A 15056-nucleotide genomic window follows, 5' to 3' on the forward strand; every position below is an offset into this window, starting at 1 on the left:
GTTGCCCTTCGCTGGACTCTCTCCAATTTATCCACATCCTTCTTGAAGTGTGGGGCCCAAAACTGGACACAGTACTCCAGATGAGGCCTCACCAATGTCGAATAGAGGGGAACGATCACGTCCCTCGATCTGCTCGCTATGCCCCTACTTATACATCCCAAAATGCCATTGGCCTTCTTGGCAACAAGGGCACACTGCTGACTCATATCCAGCTTCTCGTCCACTGTCACCCCTAGGTCCTTTTCCGCAGAACTGCTGCCTAGCCATTCGGTCCCTAGTCTGTAGCTGTGCATTGGGTTCTTCCATCCTAAGTGCAGGACCCTGCACTTATCCTTATTGAACCTCATCAGATTTCTTTTGGCCCAATCCTCCAATTTGTCTAGGTCTTTCTGTATCCTATCCCTCCCCTCCAGCGTATCTACCACTCCTCCCAGTTTAGTATCATCCGCAAATTTGCTGAGAGTGCAATCCACACCATCCTCCAGATCATTTATGAAGATATTGAACAAAACCGGCCCCAGGACTGACCCTTGGGGTACTCCACTTGATACCGGCTGCCAACTAGATATGGAGCCATTGATCACTACCCGTTGAGCCCTACAATCTAGCCAGCTTTCTACCCACCTTGTAGTGCATTCATCCAGCCCATACTTCCTTAACTTGCTGACAAGAAGACTGTGGGAGACTGTGTCAAAAGCTTTGCTAAAGTCAAGAAACAATACATCCACTGCTTTCCCTTCATCCACAGAACCAGTAATCTCATCATAAAAGGCGATTAGATTAGTCAGGCATGACCTTCCCTTGGTGAATCCATGCTGGCTGTTCCTGATCACTTTCCTCTCATGCAAGTGCTTCAGGATTGATTCTTTGAGGACCTGCTCCATGATTTTTCCAAGGACTGAAGTGAGGCTGACTGGCCTGTAGTTCCCAGGATCCTCCTTCTTCCCTTTTTTAAAGATTGGCACTACATTAGCCTTTTTCCAGTCATCCGGGACTTCCCCGGTTCGCCACGAGTTTTCAAAGACAATGGCCAATGGCTCTGCAATCACAGCCGCCAGTTCCTTCAGCACTCTCGGATGCAACTCGTCCGGCCCCATGGACTTGTGCACGTCCAGCTTTTCTAAATAGTCCCTAACCACCTCTATCTCCACAGAGGGCTGGCCATCTCTTCCCCATTTTGTGATGCCCAGCGTAGCAGTCTGGGAGCTGACCTTGTTAGTGAAAACAGAGGCAAAAAAAGCATTGAGTACATTAGCTTTTTCCACATCCTCTGTCACCAGTTTGCCTCCCTCATTCAGTAAGGGGCCCACACATTCCTTGGCTTTCTTCTTGTTGCCAACATACCTGAAGAAACCCTTCTTGTTACTCTTGACATCTCTGGCTATCTTGTAGGTGTTTGTCTCTGTCTGAGGGGTTGGAGCAAATGCAGTTGTATCATAGAGCTTGGCTGTAGACAATGGATCATGTGGTGTGGTCTGGGTGAAAGCTGGAGGCATGTAGGTAGGAATAGCCGTCAGTAGGTTTCCGGTATAGGGTGATGTTTATGTGACCATCGCTTATTAGCACCGTAGTGTCCAGGAAGTGGATCTCTTAGAATCATAGAATATCAGGGTTGGAAGGGACCTCAGGAGGTCATCTAGTCCAACCCCCTGCTCAAAGCAGGACCAATCCCCAATTTTTGCCCCGGATCCCTAAATGGCCCCCTCAAGGATTGAACTCACAACCTTGGGTTTAGCTCTTGTGTGGACTGGTCCAGGCTGAGGTTGATGGTGGGATGGAAATTGTTGGAATCACCCATTTTTTCATGTTCTGTGTGTATATAAATCTCCTCACTGTATTTTCCACTGAATGCATCCGATGAAGTGAGCTGTAGCTCACAAAAGCTTATGCTCAAATAAATTGGTTAGTCTCTAAGGTGCCACAAGTACTCCTTTTCTTTTTATGAGTCAACAGTGTGCCCTTGTGGCCAAGAAGGCTAACAGCATTTTGGGCTGTATAAATAGGAGCATTGTCAGCAGATCGAGGGATGTGATTGTTCCCCTCTATTCGGCACTGGTGAGGCCTCATCTGGAGTACTGAGTCCAATTTTGGGCCCCACACTAAAAGAAGGATGTGGAAAAATTGGAAAGAGTCCAGCGGAGGGCAACAAAAATGACTAGGGGACTGGAGCACATGACTTATGAGCAGAGGCTGAGGGAACTGGGATTATTTAGTCTGCAGAAGAGAAGAATGAGGGGGGATTTGATAGCTGCTTTCAACTACCTGAAAGGGGGTTCCAAAGAGGATGGCTCTAGACTGTTCTCAGTGGTAGCAGATGACAGAACAAGGAGTAATCGTCTCAAGTTGCAGTGGGGGAGGTTTAGGTGGGATATTAGGAAATACTTTTTCACTAGTGGTGAAGCACTGGAATGGGTTACCTAGGGAGGTGGTGGAATCTCCTTCCTTAGAGGTTTTTAAGGTCAGGCTTGACAAAACCCTGGCTGGGATGATTTAGTTGGGGATTGGTCCTGCTTTGAGCAGGGTTTGGACTAGATGACCTCCTGAGGTCTCTTCCAACCCTGATATTCTATGATTCTATGATTCTGTGAACTTGTAGCAATTCATTTTGGCCTTGATCCAGCAACTGATTCTATATAGAGCCCCAAGGCTGCATGGAGCCCTTCTGGGGGTCAAAGGATTGACACACATATCCAAAGCCCCAATCCCGTACAGACTAATACATATGCTTAACTTCATGTGCTGTGAGTACCCCACCCGAGTGACTGATCTTGACACACATACATGTGTGTGTAATTGCTCATGGGAGTAAATCCCACTGAAGTAAGTGGAGCACTGCCTCAGACTCGGGGGGTCTGTCCCCACAGTCCACTGCAGGATCAGGGCATTAGTCTAGAATTTAGCCTCAGCCTGGTCATGAATTAGCTTACGATTTTCTTAAATTGATTTGAAAATAGTTGAGTGTGGATTGTCAGTAAATTCCTTTTGCTGTGTGGAGTGTTCTTTGCAGCTGTTTGATATTAGTGATGGTCCAAAAATGAGTCAAAATTTTTATGGGCATTTCCCTTTTTTCCCCCATCAAAATTTCAAAATGTTTTGACCAGCTGGATGAAAAACTCTAAGTTTTAACTGTGCTGGAGGTCAGTCCTGGAAACACACTCACGTGAGTAACGTTACTCAGAGGAGTCATCTCATTAAAGTAAACAGGACTATGTCTGTGAGTAAAGTGACTTATGGAAGTGTATACAGTAGCAGCCCCTTGATTAGTACTGATTGGATATACATGTCACATGACATTGTTTCTTTCCCCTGTTTGGCTGAGCGTAACTCTTAGTATCAAAAGAGTTCAAAAACGACTCAGTGCCTGTCATCTAATATTTGCTTAAAACGAGCTGTTTCAATGAACGTTTCTGTCATGGAACACGTTCGCTAGACTGTTTGCAGAAAGTGAGTACGGAAGGAGCGAAAACACTGCCAGAGCTAATTTAGTTCTTTATTCAAGCAGATGTTCATGGAGACAAGATTGAGCTATTCACCTCAATAGGATAGGATGAAGCTTACTGCAGAATACAGAGCTACTGAAACATGTATTTGAAACATACTTTGCTGTATAATATTTTGTGTGAAATTGATTTGATGAAGCCTGTGGGAATAATTGTACTGACTTCCTTGGTAAAAGGCTTTGAGATCTAAAGATGAAAGGCATAATGTAAGAGCTGGGTATTATTATTATTATTTATTATTATTATTTCTATGGAACATAATAATGCTTATAACTTATATAGCCTTTTTCATCTATGGTTCCTAAAGCATTTGGCAAGGATGAGTGAGCATCATTATCCTTGTTTTATGGTGGGAGGGAAACCGAGTCAAGGAGAGGCACGGTGACTTGGGAACACAAACAGTGCAAACAAGGGGCAAAGTGGAGAATGAAATGCAGGTCTCCTGACTCCCAGGCTAGTGCCCCATGTACAGGTTCACACTACTTGTGCCTATACGAGGTGGTAGTGTAGCGTACTAGCTAGAGCAGAGGACTAGGGGTCAAGACTTCTTGGTTCTAGTCCCAGCTCTGCTACTTTGAGTTGCCATATTACTTTGTACCTGTAACATAACTGCTCTGTGCCTCGGTTTCCCCATCTTTGAAAAAGCAGATACTAACACACACCTTTGTGAACAGAGATTTGAGCTCCTTTGGTGAATGGTGCTACACAACTGTTAATATCATCAGATACCTTCTATAGACAATGTCCTATATTGCAAATACCAACATTACTTCCATGTGTGTTGATCTCACTATAATCATTGCTTACGACAGTTAATAGCTAAACATACAAGATGAGTCAGCAAGTATGTTTATGGTTTGTATTATCAAGACAACACACACATAGAAACAGATTCATCTTTTCATAATGCTCATTTTATAAGAGGCAATAAATATACAGTACCTTGTAAAGGGATAAACGTGCTATAACTAAACTGGTGCTGCGAAGTCGGAGGCATGAGACAAAGCAAGGGGAACCAAATTAATGCCTTCAAAAAGTAAAGGAACAATCAACCTCAAGCTACATTATCCCCAAAATGGTCTGCCAGTGTGGAAAGATATATCTTCATAGGAGTTTTTGAAACAAGATAAATACTGTATATGGTGTTTTATAAACTACATTGTGATCTGAATCTTAATCAAACACAAGGAAATATAAATCTAAACATGATAAAGGTAAAATCAATGTGGATGGTTAGAAGTAAAAGTACTATATTTGCAGTAGTAAACATTTTTAAGGTCCCAGGGAAAAATTCATTCTCGAAAACCTACAGTAATTTACTCTAGTTTCAGTCACTGGCAAATCTCCAGCGCAGTTTGGTAGGATTTATATCTTCACTACAGAAGCATTTTCTTTTTAAAGAGCTCATTCCTACTCCCTGCCAACTGATGTTCTGGGAAGCAGGTTACCCCTTTGGCTGTGCTTGTGTAGGAAATATTGATAATCTAGCTATGCCATCATAATTAGAGGTAAGCAATTCTTTTTCGGCCAATAGCAAATTCTCTGAAAAATGCAGTTTCATTTTTTTAAAAAGTCAGAATAGGTCATTTTAACATTTTCTAAATGAACTGTTTTGATGTTTTGTTTAGAAACAAACCATTTTATTTTGAAATGTTGAATTGACCTAAACAATTTTTTTTCAGTTTTTTGTTTCGACAAGAAAAACCGAACAAATTCAGTTTGAAACAAAACAAAACAAAACACATTTTTTTTCTTGGTTTCTTTTTTTTCGTTTCGTCATTGAACCAGAAAATCAATTATTTGCTCAGTGCTAATAATAATAGTAGAGTTATGTAACTGTAGCACCCAGAGCGCTCAGCTGAGATCCAGGCCCCATTGTTCTAGGCCCTCAACATACAAAGATTAGAGTAGAGTCCTGATTGTCACTTGCACTGGTGGTCTACCTGCATAAATGGCTTCTTTTAGTATAAATGAGAATTAAGACAACCCTCCCTGCTCCAAAGAGCTTCCAGTCTAAGGCCCCAATCCTGGAAAATCTGGGCCAATTAATATCAGTCATGAAATTATACAGCCTTTTAAAAATTCTAGCCACAGTTTTTGATGTAGGTTCTGATCCTGTAATAAGAAGCATTCAGCCTGACCCCTGAACCTGTATGTAGTCTAACAGATGTCAATGACCTCCTGCAGTAGTCAGTTCCATAGATTAATGACATTACATAATCGGTGAAAGCGCTTAAAACGGAGTTTAAGTGAGATCTAAGTAGTGTGTAAGCTTTGTGCTGGCCCTCTGCACCGGGTGAATTTCACTCTGGTAAATAGTTCTTAAACTCCTTCATTTCTTTGGTAGTGAAGTTAAAATAGCGTTTAAAAATTCCCTATCTTACTCTGCTATCACTAACCAGGGTAGACCATTTACATTTTTCTTCTCATTGTCTTCTGTCACTATCAGTAAAGCATAATGTTCCAGCAAGCTACGGCAGAACCCTTTTATCTCTATGAGGTTCGCAGTTTAAATATTTTATTTTCTATCCCTCTTGCCCAAGTTGAAAATCATTTTAATGATGGGTTTAGTAATTTATGCTTAACTTTCTTGCCATCTGTTTAATAGCTTAAGTCAAAAGTGCATGCTGGATGCAAATTCAGGAATTAGGATGAAATATCTTGATGTAATAAATGCTTGTTTTGTATTGACTTGTGTCTGAACCAGTGTGGCAAAATAGCAAATATAATTGGCACAAGATTTTGGTTTATTTGGTTTAAAGTAACATTTTCAACCATTGTTCATTGCTTGAATATGTGACAAAACTCCAAGAATCATGACGGACATTCTTCAACTCCGAAATAGCTAAAGTGAGGAGAATATTCATTTGCCTTCTTGATCCTAGTCACTTCAGTTTACATTTCCTCATAAATTTCCTTAGCACCTTTCATGGAAAGCTTTGCAGTACAACTAAAGAGAAATATTTAAAGAGAAATGCAAGCATTGTTTGAGGGCGATAATCAAACATACATTTTACATCCAAGATCTCTGACTTCAGTTCTTTTTGTTAAAGGATCAGCTGCGGGTTAGTAGGGTTAGTCAAACTATTGGGCATGAATACTGGCCCAGCTCCTCAGCTGGTGTAAACCACAGCACCACTAACTCCAGTGGGGTTATGGGATTTATACCTGCTGGGAATCTGACCCATTATTATAGTACTTTCCTGGTTAGCGATTCATCTGGGAGCTGATCCTGATTTCATTTGAAGTGTTTGTTGACCCCATATCTCAGGTCTGGCTGAGCTGTGCTCATCACAAGAGATGAGATGGAGGACAAAGGTGACTTTAAGCCTTTGGGTATGTCCTCAGTGCACACTAAGCCCTGGTCTTATGGAGTTGGTGTTTCCAAGTCCATGTTTGAGCATCCACGCTGAATTGTAAACCTGGGTTTACAATTTGCCAGACCTAGGTATCATAGTCATGCTAATGTGTCTATACTGCACCATGCAGACCTTCCGTCTGAGGTCTGTGACTTGAGCTGCGTTCACATTGAAAAATGAAAGGGCTTGGATCCAAGTCGCAGCTGGATTCAGGCTATGACCCATCCTCCTAGCAGGGTCCAAGGACCCAGGTCCTGAGTACTTGCTGACCAGAGTCAGACTGATTTGTGTGGACTAGGGTTGCCAGGTGACCAGGAACATCTGATTGAAAAGGGACCCTGGCGGCTTCAGTCAGCACCGCTGGCCAGGCTGTTAAAGGTCTGGGTGGTGGGACTGACAGGCTCCCTACCTGGCTTCACGTGGTTCCCAGGAAGGGTGACATGTCCCTGGCTCCTAGGCCTAGGGGTGGCCAGGGGAGTTCCGCATGCTGCCCCTGCCGCGAGTGCCAGCACCGCAGCTCCCATTGGCCAGGAACCGTAGCCAATGGAAGCTGCAGAGGCGGTGCCTGCGGATGAAGGCAGCATGCAGAGCTGCCTGGCTGAGCCTCTGTCTAGGAGCCAAGGGACATGTTGCCCTTCCCAGGAGCCACCTGAGGTAAGCAGCGCCCAGAGCCTGAACCCTGCACCCACTCAAGCACCCCAAACCCCTGACCCAGCCCCGAGCCCCCTCCTGCACCTCAAACCCCTCATCCCATGCCCCACCCGAGAACCCACACCCACAGCCGGAGCCCGCACCCCCACTCCTTGCCCCAATTTGGCCACCTGGAGCCTACACCCGAAGCCCCCTCCTGTGCCCCAACCCCCTGCCCCAGCCCTGAGCCCCCTCCTGCACCCAAACTCCTTCCCATAGCCTGCACCCCACACCCCCTCCCACACTCTGAACCCCTCAGCCCCAGCCTGGAGCCCTCCCCCGCACCCAACACCCTGTCCCAGACTGGAGCCCCCTCCCACACCCTGAACCTCTCATTTGTGGCTGCACCCTAGAGCCCTCACCCCCAGCCCAGAACCCATACTCCCTCCCACACTCCAACCCCCTCCCTCAGCCCAGAGCCCCCTCCCATACTCTAAACCCCTCAGACCCAGCCCAGAGCCCCCTCCCATACCTCAAATCTCTCATCCCCAGCTCCACCACAGAGCCCGGATCCCTCACCCCTTCCCGCACTCCAAACCCTGCCCCACCCCAGAGCCCCCTTCCATACCCTGAACCCCTCATTTCTGGCCCCACCCTGGAGCCTGAATCCCCAGCCAGAGCCCTCACCACCTCCCGCCCTGAGTGAAAATGAGCGAGTGAGTGAGGGTGGGGGAGAGAATGACAGAGGGGGGATGGAGTGGGCGGGCCTCAGAGAAGGGGCAGGGCAGGGGCGGGGCCTCTTGCCTGAGACTGTGAAGGGTTTACATGAGAGGAGTTCTCATGTGGATTGATCCACGAGGTTCATATGGGCCTTTGCACATCTGAGAATTGGGCCCATGATTTGTAAGTAACTGCTGAATTCTTGGAGTGATCTACTGCTTGTTTGCAAGCTGTTACTTTCAGCTGTTCACCACCAGTGGTGTGTAGTTGGTTGCCTCGGTCACATGGCAAAAATGATGAAAGATCTAGAAAACATGACCTCACGAGGAAAGCTTGGGAAAAAATGGGTTTGTTTAATATGGAGAAGAGAAGACTCAGGGTGGACATGGTAACTGTCGTCAGGTATATAAAAGATTGTTCTAAAGAGGAACGTGATAAATTGTTCTCCTTAACCAGTGAGGATAGGGCAAGAAACAATGGGCTTAAATGGCAACAAGGGATATTTAGCTTAGACATTAGGAAAACCTTCCTAACTGTCAAGGTAGTTAAGCACTGAACAAATTGCCTAGGGAGGCTGTGGAATCTCTGTCTTTGGAGATTTTTAAGAGCAGGTCAGACAAACACCTGTCAGGGATGGTCTAGATAATACTTAATCCTGCCTCAGTGCAGAGGACTGGACTAGATGACCTATCAAGGTTCCTTCCAGGCCTACATTTCTATGATTCCATGGCATGATTTCTGCTCCATGACTGGATAATGGTTGCAATTTAAGTGTGGATTATTCAGAAGCCCTCCGAGCTTGTCTAACTCGACCCTTGTCAAGATCAAGGGGAATTTTACGTCAGTGAACCCTCGGTGATGCACACCAGCTGAGGCTCTGGCCCTGTGTTCTTTTGGTAGGCAGATACGTTGCCAAAACCACGGGAAGAATCTCTTGATTTTAGCATTTTTAACAGCTGGCAGGTATAATTTAGACCCTTGTGTTATCCCTTCACAGGTTTGTGACCGCATTGGGGAGTGACAGCCTCTGGATTTTAAATAGGGTTTTTTTGTTTGTTTTTTTTTACATGTCAGGATATGTGGTTTCCCCTATGGAAGTGTGATGGCCCAATATCGATGGTCATAAACCATCCTGGAAGGAAAAATGTGAGTCGTTTGCTGCTAGAGAACAGCCTTTAAATCAACAACTGAAGTAGTGTGGGTTCATAAAACTAGTGGGGTTTTTTAGCCTTGACGACAGAGGCACTTTAAATCCTAGCCTTCTGGTTCACTGATCCACTAGAGAACAAATGTAAAACTTTAGTGAGAAGGACCCAAAATCAGGGCATATTTTCGTTCTGTGATAATTCAAGGTTGCCCTTTTGGTTTTACTCACAAGTTATGACATTTTCTTTTTTTTTTTTTAACGATCTACATAGCTGGAGAAAAATCTTAGCACCTTAACATTGTGGAAGGAGAAATGATTTACTGTGGTATTCAAGCTCATCAAGATATTATCGTCTGCTGTGGAAACAGAGAGCAGAACGTTTGAAATGGAAAGATTGGCCCACGTCAAATGTGTCACAGGAGCAACACTTCACAGAGGATCAGATTCTGTCCTCCTCGGGTGTGTTGCACAAGGTTAATGCACTGCTCTGTTGTTTCCATCCATTTAAGGTGCCTTTACATTGCCAAAGCAATGCATTGGGGCCTTAGTGTAAATGAGAATAAGGCCCATTGATTTCAATGGCACCATTGGTAGATCATGCATGGTACAGGTTGCCGGTCCTGATTCAGCAAACCTCTTAAACACATGGTTAAGTTCCATTGAGATCAATGGAATTTAAGTGTGGGTTTAAAGTGGAGGACATGCTTATGTGTTTTTCTGAAGGAGGCCTATTGCAAGTCGGGGTGTCAGAATCCGACCCAGGAGGAGCAAGAAATGAGCCTTCCCACTGATCACTGGGGTTGTTATAGATTATCCCTCCATTCCCTGGGGCCCAGACACCCAGGTCTGCTGCTCCTCATCAGTTGCTTGAAGGATGAATGCTCCCTGGGGGACTTGCTGTAATTCCTCACTAAGGGGCGGGTACTCTGGGCAGGACTGACCTTTTCCCGCACCTCTCCTCAAAATAGCTTAATCACAAGTTGCTAGCATCTGCCTCGTGATTACATGGCTAATTCCACTGGCTGAATGATAATCAGAACCTCTTCTTCTCATAGATTGCTAGGTCACTACACCTGGGGGCCAGTAATTATTTGTTCAAAGATTAAACATATTCTGGTAACCACTTAACTCCACAGCAAAAATGTCATGTCCCTGCTCTTTAGTGACACAAGCACTTCCCAGGGAATGCCTTGTGACGGCATCCAGGTGGGAATGCATCTTCATTCAGGTTACCAGCTGAGCTATTGGGCGAGGGATGGATCTTGTGGTGGCTAAGGCTCTCAAGCTGGTTTTAGCACTCGCAAAGCCAATTTGATCCAAGCAGTTGCCCTGTGTATGGTCTATATATTGTAGCCATTTCTTCTCTCTTGCCCTTCTCTGCTCCTTCACCTCTTTCTCACACTCTCTCTCTCTGGTTGTGCTCTCCTTCACTTTCCCCCTTTTCCCCCTCCATTTTGGCCTGTCTACATCCTTTTTTACAGCGTTCCCTATGCAGACCACAAGCCCAATGACCTTCGGGAAGGAATTTCGGACACAGGCTGTTTGAGAAAGTTTGAAATTAGGCAAAACAAGTTTCCCCAGCAGACATGAGCATTTGCATTTTGTGTGTGAGCGCATGTGTGGGCAGGCGGGAAATAACGATGGGCCAAATCCCGCAGTCCTCCCTCAGTCAAAGCTCTCATGGAAGCGAATGGAATTTGTGAGTGAGCAAGTAATGGAAGGTTTAGTCCATCATTATATCCATCATCAGTGCTGTTCCCCTCGGTGACCTATTTTGCCACCTAAGAACGACTGCTATTTGGGCAGAAAGCCCTCCTGGCTCTTTCTAACAAGCTTGGACGCCTTACAGGAAGGAATTGTGTTCTCAGGGTTTATTTATTTACTTTGCAGGTTCCAGCCAGTGGCAGGTTTGATGGAGAGGATCCAAGCTATTGCTCAGAATGTCTCTGACATTGCAGTGAAAGTAGATCAGATTCTCCGGAACAGCCTCATGAATGGGAAAGGTAAGAGTGCCCTGACGTTTCTGCACATACACTGATTCTATATGCTGGGCAGGTTCACACCCTCAGGAACTCTTAAGTGCTGTACAGATGTTGTAGGGAAAAAGTAGAAACAAGCCAACTGCAATAGGTTTGGATACGGATCCAGGAATTTGGATGCTGAGCTGAAGTTACCCAAATCACTTGTGTCTGCAAAATTAGGTTGGATATCTGAAGAAAATGAGCTGTTTGACAAGATTCCTGCTACTACTTATTCTGGCTCAGTGTGAATTTAGTGCTAGTGAAATGCGGGGATTTCCGGAATAGGAGCAGCACTGGCCAGAGCAATGCTGAATGCACCTATTGCATCATCAATGTGCCTCAACTCTCACCTGGCGAGACCGGAGTTAGGTCTGGAAGAGGCGTTCAGTCAAGATGTGGGCTGTGGTTTTCCAATGGGAATAGTGACTTTGGGTCTCTCATTTTTTGGAGGCCCTGCTTGAAATAACTTTTAAAGGGGCCAGATTTTCAGAAAGCAGATGCTTTAACGTCTCAAAAACTGAGGCACTTCTGAAAATCTTGGCCTTATCTTCTATGCTAGAGGGCAGTAATTGGTGTAGTGGATACCTGCCCAGGGGGACTGGACCAAGACCCCCAACTCATTTCTCACTTTCTGAACAGCTGCTAGATAGCTCTATCATGGGATTTCTAAGATGCCTATCACAGTTATGTGGTGTCAACTGAGCATTGGTTGCTTTCAAATACTAGTGAGCTGGTCCAGAATTAAACTGTCTCTCCTAGTACTGATCCTCTGAGCCATCATCTCCTGACCCCAGGAGGAACCCTCTGTCTTGTGGGATTTGGGCATAGCTCTGTCTGGATCTGGGCCTGGCCAAAAGCCGGAAATGCAGAGGCACAGAAAAAATGAAAAACGTGGAGGAAACACATCAGAATATTTCAAATCTCCCAAATTATTTACTTTGGTTCAATTCACATTTTGGACCAAAGATCAGTGGTGGGAGGGGTTTTATTTGATCTGAGATGGTTAGCTTGCATCTATCAAAAAATCAGCAAAAAATCTATCATTTACTGGGTGCTACAGATATGGGTGTGATATCACTCCTCTGACAGCCAGTTGGACTCATTGGGTGGCCTTGGACAAGTCATTTAACCTCTCTGTTTCAGTTTTCCTACCTGTACAATGGGAATAATAGACTAGGATAGAGCCAAAGAGACTTTGGGGATTAATGAGTAAAGCACTATATGCTAAAGCTGATGTAAACCGCTGGTGAGCGTGTTACAGGTTCCCCTCTATGCCTGTTCTTCAGAGGAAATGAGTCTGTTACAGTCCCCATTAGCAAGCCTTGACATGTTAGCCCAAGCTGTAGCAGTTTATGCTTTCAGCTTCGGAGGTTCCTGATTCAATCCCCGGGGTGTTGACCAAGATGGTGGCTTGTCAGACCGGTATTCGGAATTGCAAAGCCGTTTTCTAAGTAAGCACTAACACACGGCATGGTGCATGTTCATAAGGTCATTTACATGCACCCTGGGTGTGCTAAGGTACTCTGCTGCAATTTATACCACAGCACACTCCTAGAGTGTGTACATTGGCTGGCAAATGCACATCCTGGCATGCATTATTGTGCTTCCAATGCCGTTTATTGACATTTTTAATCAGGCAGCTATAATGCATTTATTTAATATTAATCTACCTAAGACAATAATCCCCAGTAGACACAATACAAAACCCTTGTCTTGTATCTGAGGGCGAGCACTTACATTCCTGTTTTTAAGCCTTGCCCATTCATTCCTTTTTTCCCCTTCTTCCTTTCTTTAGCTCTCTCCCTCCTTCCTGCCATAGTGCAAATTCCAGTTGGCACCCCTAGAATTCCCCAGTTGGTCTTGGTTTCTTCTGGAGAACTGATATCAGGAAGCAGTAGCCAAAGAGGCCTGGCCTGTACTTCTGTTCCAAACCCTAGTTGGCCAAGTGGAGCCAGCTGAGGATTTCAACTAGAACATCCACTGGGTCTTTCATCTGCAGCTGGTGTGGGCAGCAATCTGAATGAATGGAAGCAGCTGAAGCCCAGCTGGCTGAGCTGTTTGGTGGTAGTAGGGCTTGCAAGAGAGGCTGCACAGCCCTGCTCCCCCACGCTGCTCAGCTCCAAGGGGTGGAGCTCAAAAGAGCTTCCCTGAGCAGGAAGGAGCAGAGAGAGAGGATGAGGCAAGAGCTTTTCTTAGAAGGGTGATGATCTGCCTGGGTGTTGCAGTGACCTTCTCAATAAACACCTTTTAACAAAGCAATCCAGGATCACTGCATATCACACTGTCGCCCCTTTGTTTTCTCTTGAAGCTGGAGCCGTTGCCTTGCTGAATCGAAGCCATATCTTTAGAAATTGCAAATGCACTTGATTAAAAAAACCCCAAGATTAATGTGATGGGCACAAGAGCATATCAGTGCTGGCTTCCTTGGCCTGCAGTCACCCCATCCCCGGAGTATGAAATATTTATCATCCTGCTAATATTTCTTCCTCCAGCCATGGAAGCTCAATACTCTGAACAGCCCCGGCTGGCCCCCTGACACCAGGAGAGATGTAGATGAGGCAGTAAAAGATTGTCCGTTCATGTCCTAATATCAATGTTTAATGCCCATCTGTATTATGGAGCCAGGATTCCTAATGAACAGGGGTAGTAGAGACCTTATTTACCATTAACAGCGTGAGTAATTGCCTGGCTGTTGGCAGCATGTTAAGGAAAACAATCGGAGCAAGTTATACATATCTTATTGCACCCCCGCCTTGTTTCTTCTCTTTACTCTTCGGCTTATAAATAATGGATGGCAGTCCAAATTTGATCCAGATCGGTAGTGCCTGAAACTTGTTACCATCTGATAGCTGCTCAGTGAAAAATGAGTTGGCCATCTTTGAAGACTTCCTAATTAACAGGCGCTCACAACACCAAAATCATCTATCTAGCAGTATATCTACAGTCAGAGCTGGAGGGGCGTGACTCCCAGCTCATTTACATATATGTGCACCAGCGCTCATCGAGTTAGCACGCTAAAAATAGTAGTGCAGCTGTGGTGCCATGGGCTGCAGCAGCCATGGCTCAAGTTAGTCGTCCCAAGTACAAACAAACACGAACTCTGCGGGTACCAATTTGGGCGTAGGCTATGCTGCTGCTGCCTGGGCTACTGCTAGCTCAGATGAGAGCTAGTGTGAGTACGTGTGTGCCAGCTGGGGATCACACCCCTACCTCGTAGTGTAGATATACCCAAAAAGTTAGGTGACCCTTTTAGAAGGGGTTCAGGTCCAACTCTGCCCTGTTCCTGGATTAGGCCCTGGTTTGAGGAATTCTGGGAGTAGTAGTTCCCAGGGCTGATGAGACCTGTAGGTTTTACAGGCTTACTGCAAGGAATTCTGGGAAGGGAAACTGTGTATAAGAGGCCCTGGTCTCTCACGACAATGACAGTCTACTGAATCACCCAAGAGAGGGAGACTTGAGCATGCAGGAGACAGAACTTCAGAGGAGCAAAACCTAGTCTGTGAAACTCAGTTCCACAAGGGATAGGAATGACCATGGATCTAATCACACTCAGAGTTAAATACCAAACTCAGTTTCAGTCTAACCTTCACATTATAAGTACCCCCCACTTTCCCCCTCAAGCATTTTATTCCTACCTACCAGGGAAGAAAAAAATGAGATTACTGTTGTGTATTTTTAA

General features: G+C 45.2%; 1 protein-coding gene across 2 annotated transcripts in view; it reads left to right on the forward strand.

Annotated features, from left to right (window-relative positions):
• Window positions 1-15056, forward strand: part of MGAT5B (alpha-1,6-mannosylglycoprotein 6-beta-N-acetylglucosaminyltransferase B) — a 182445-nt gene that overhangs the window by 82556 nt on the left and 84833 nt on the right. For both annotated transcript variants that reach the window (XM_075119315.1, XM_075119316.1), the window contains exon 4: window positions 11247-11359. In XM_075119315.1, coding sequence (XP_074975416.1) covers window positions 11247-11359 — 113 coding nt within the window. The remainder of the gene's footprint in view (window positions 1-11246; window positions 11360-15056) is intronic.

Source organism: Caretta caretta, chromosome 14 (assembly GCF_965140235.1).
Source record: "Caretta caretta isolate rCarCar2 chromosome 14, rCarCar1.hap1, whole genome shotgun sequence".
NCBI classification, from domain to species: Eukaryota; Metazoa; Chordata; order Testudines; family Cheloniidae; genus Caretta; species Caretta caretta.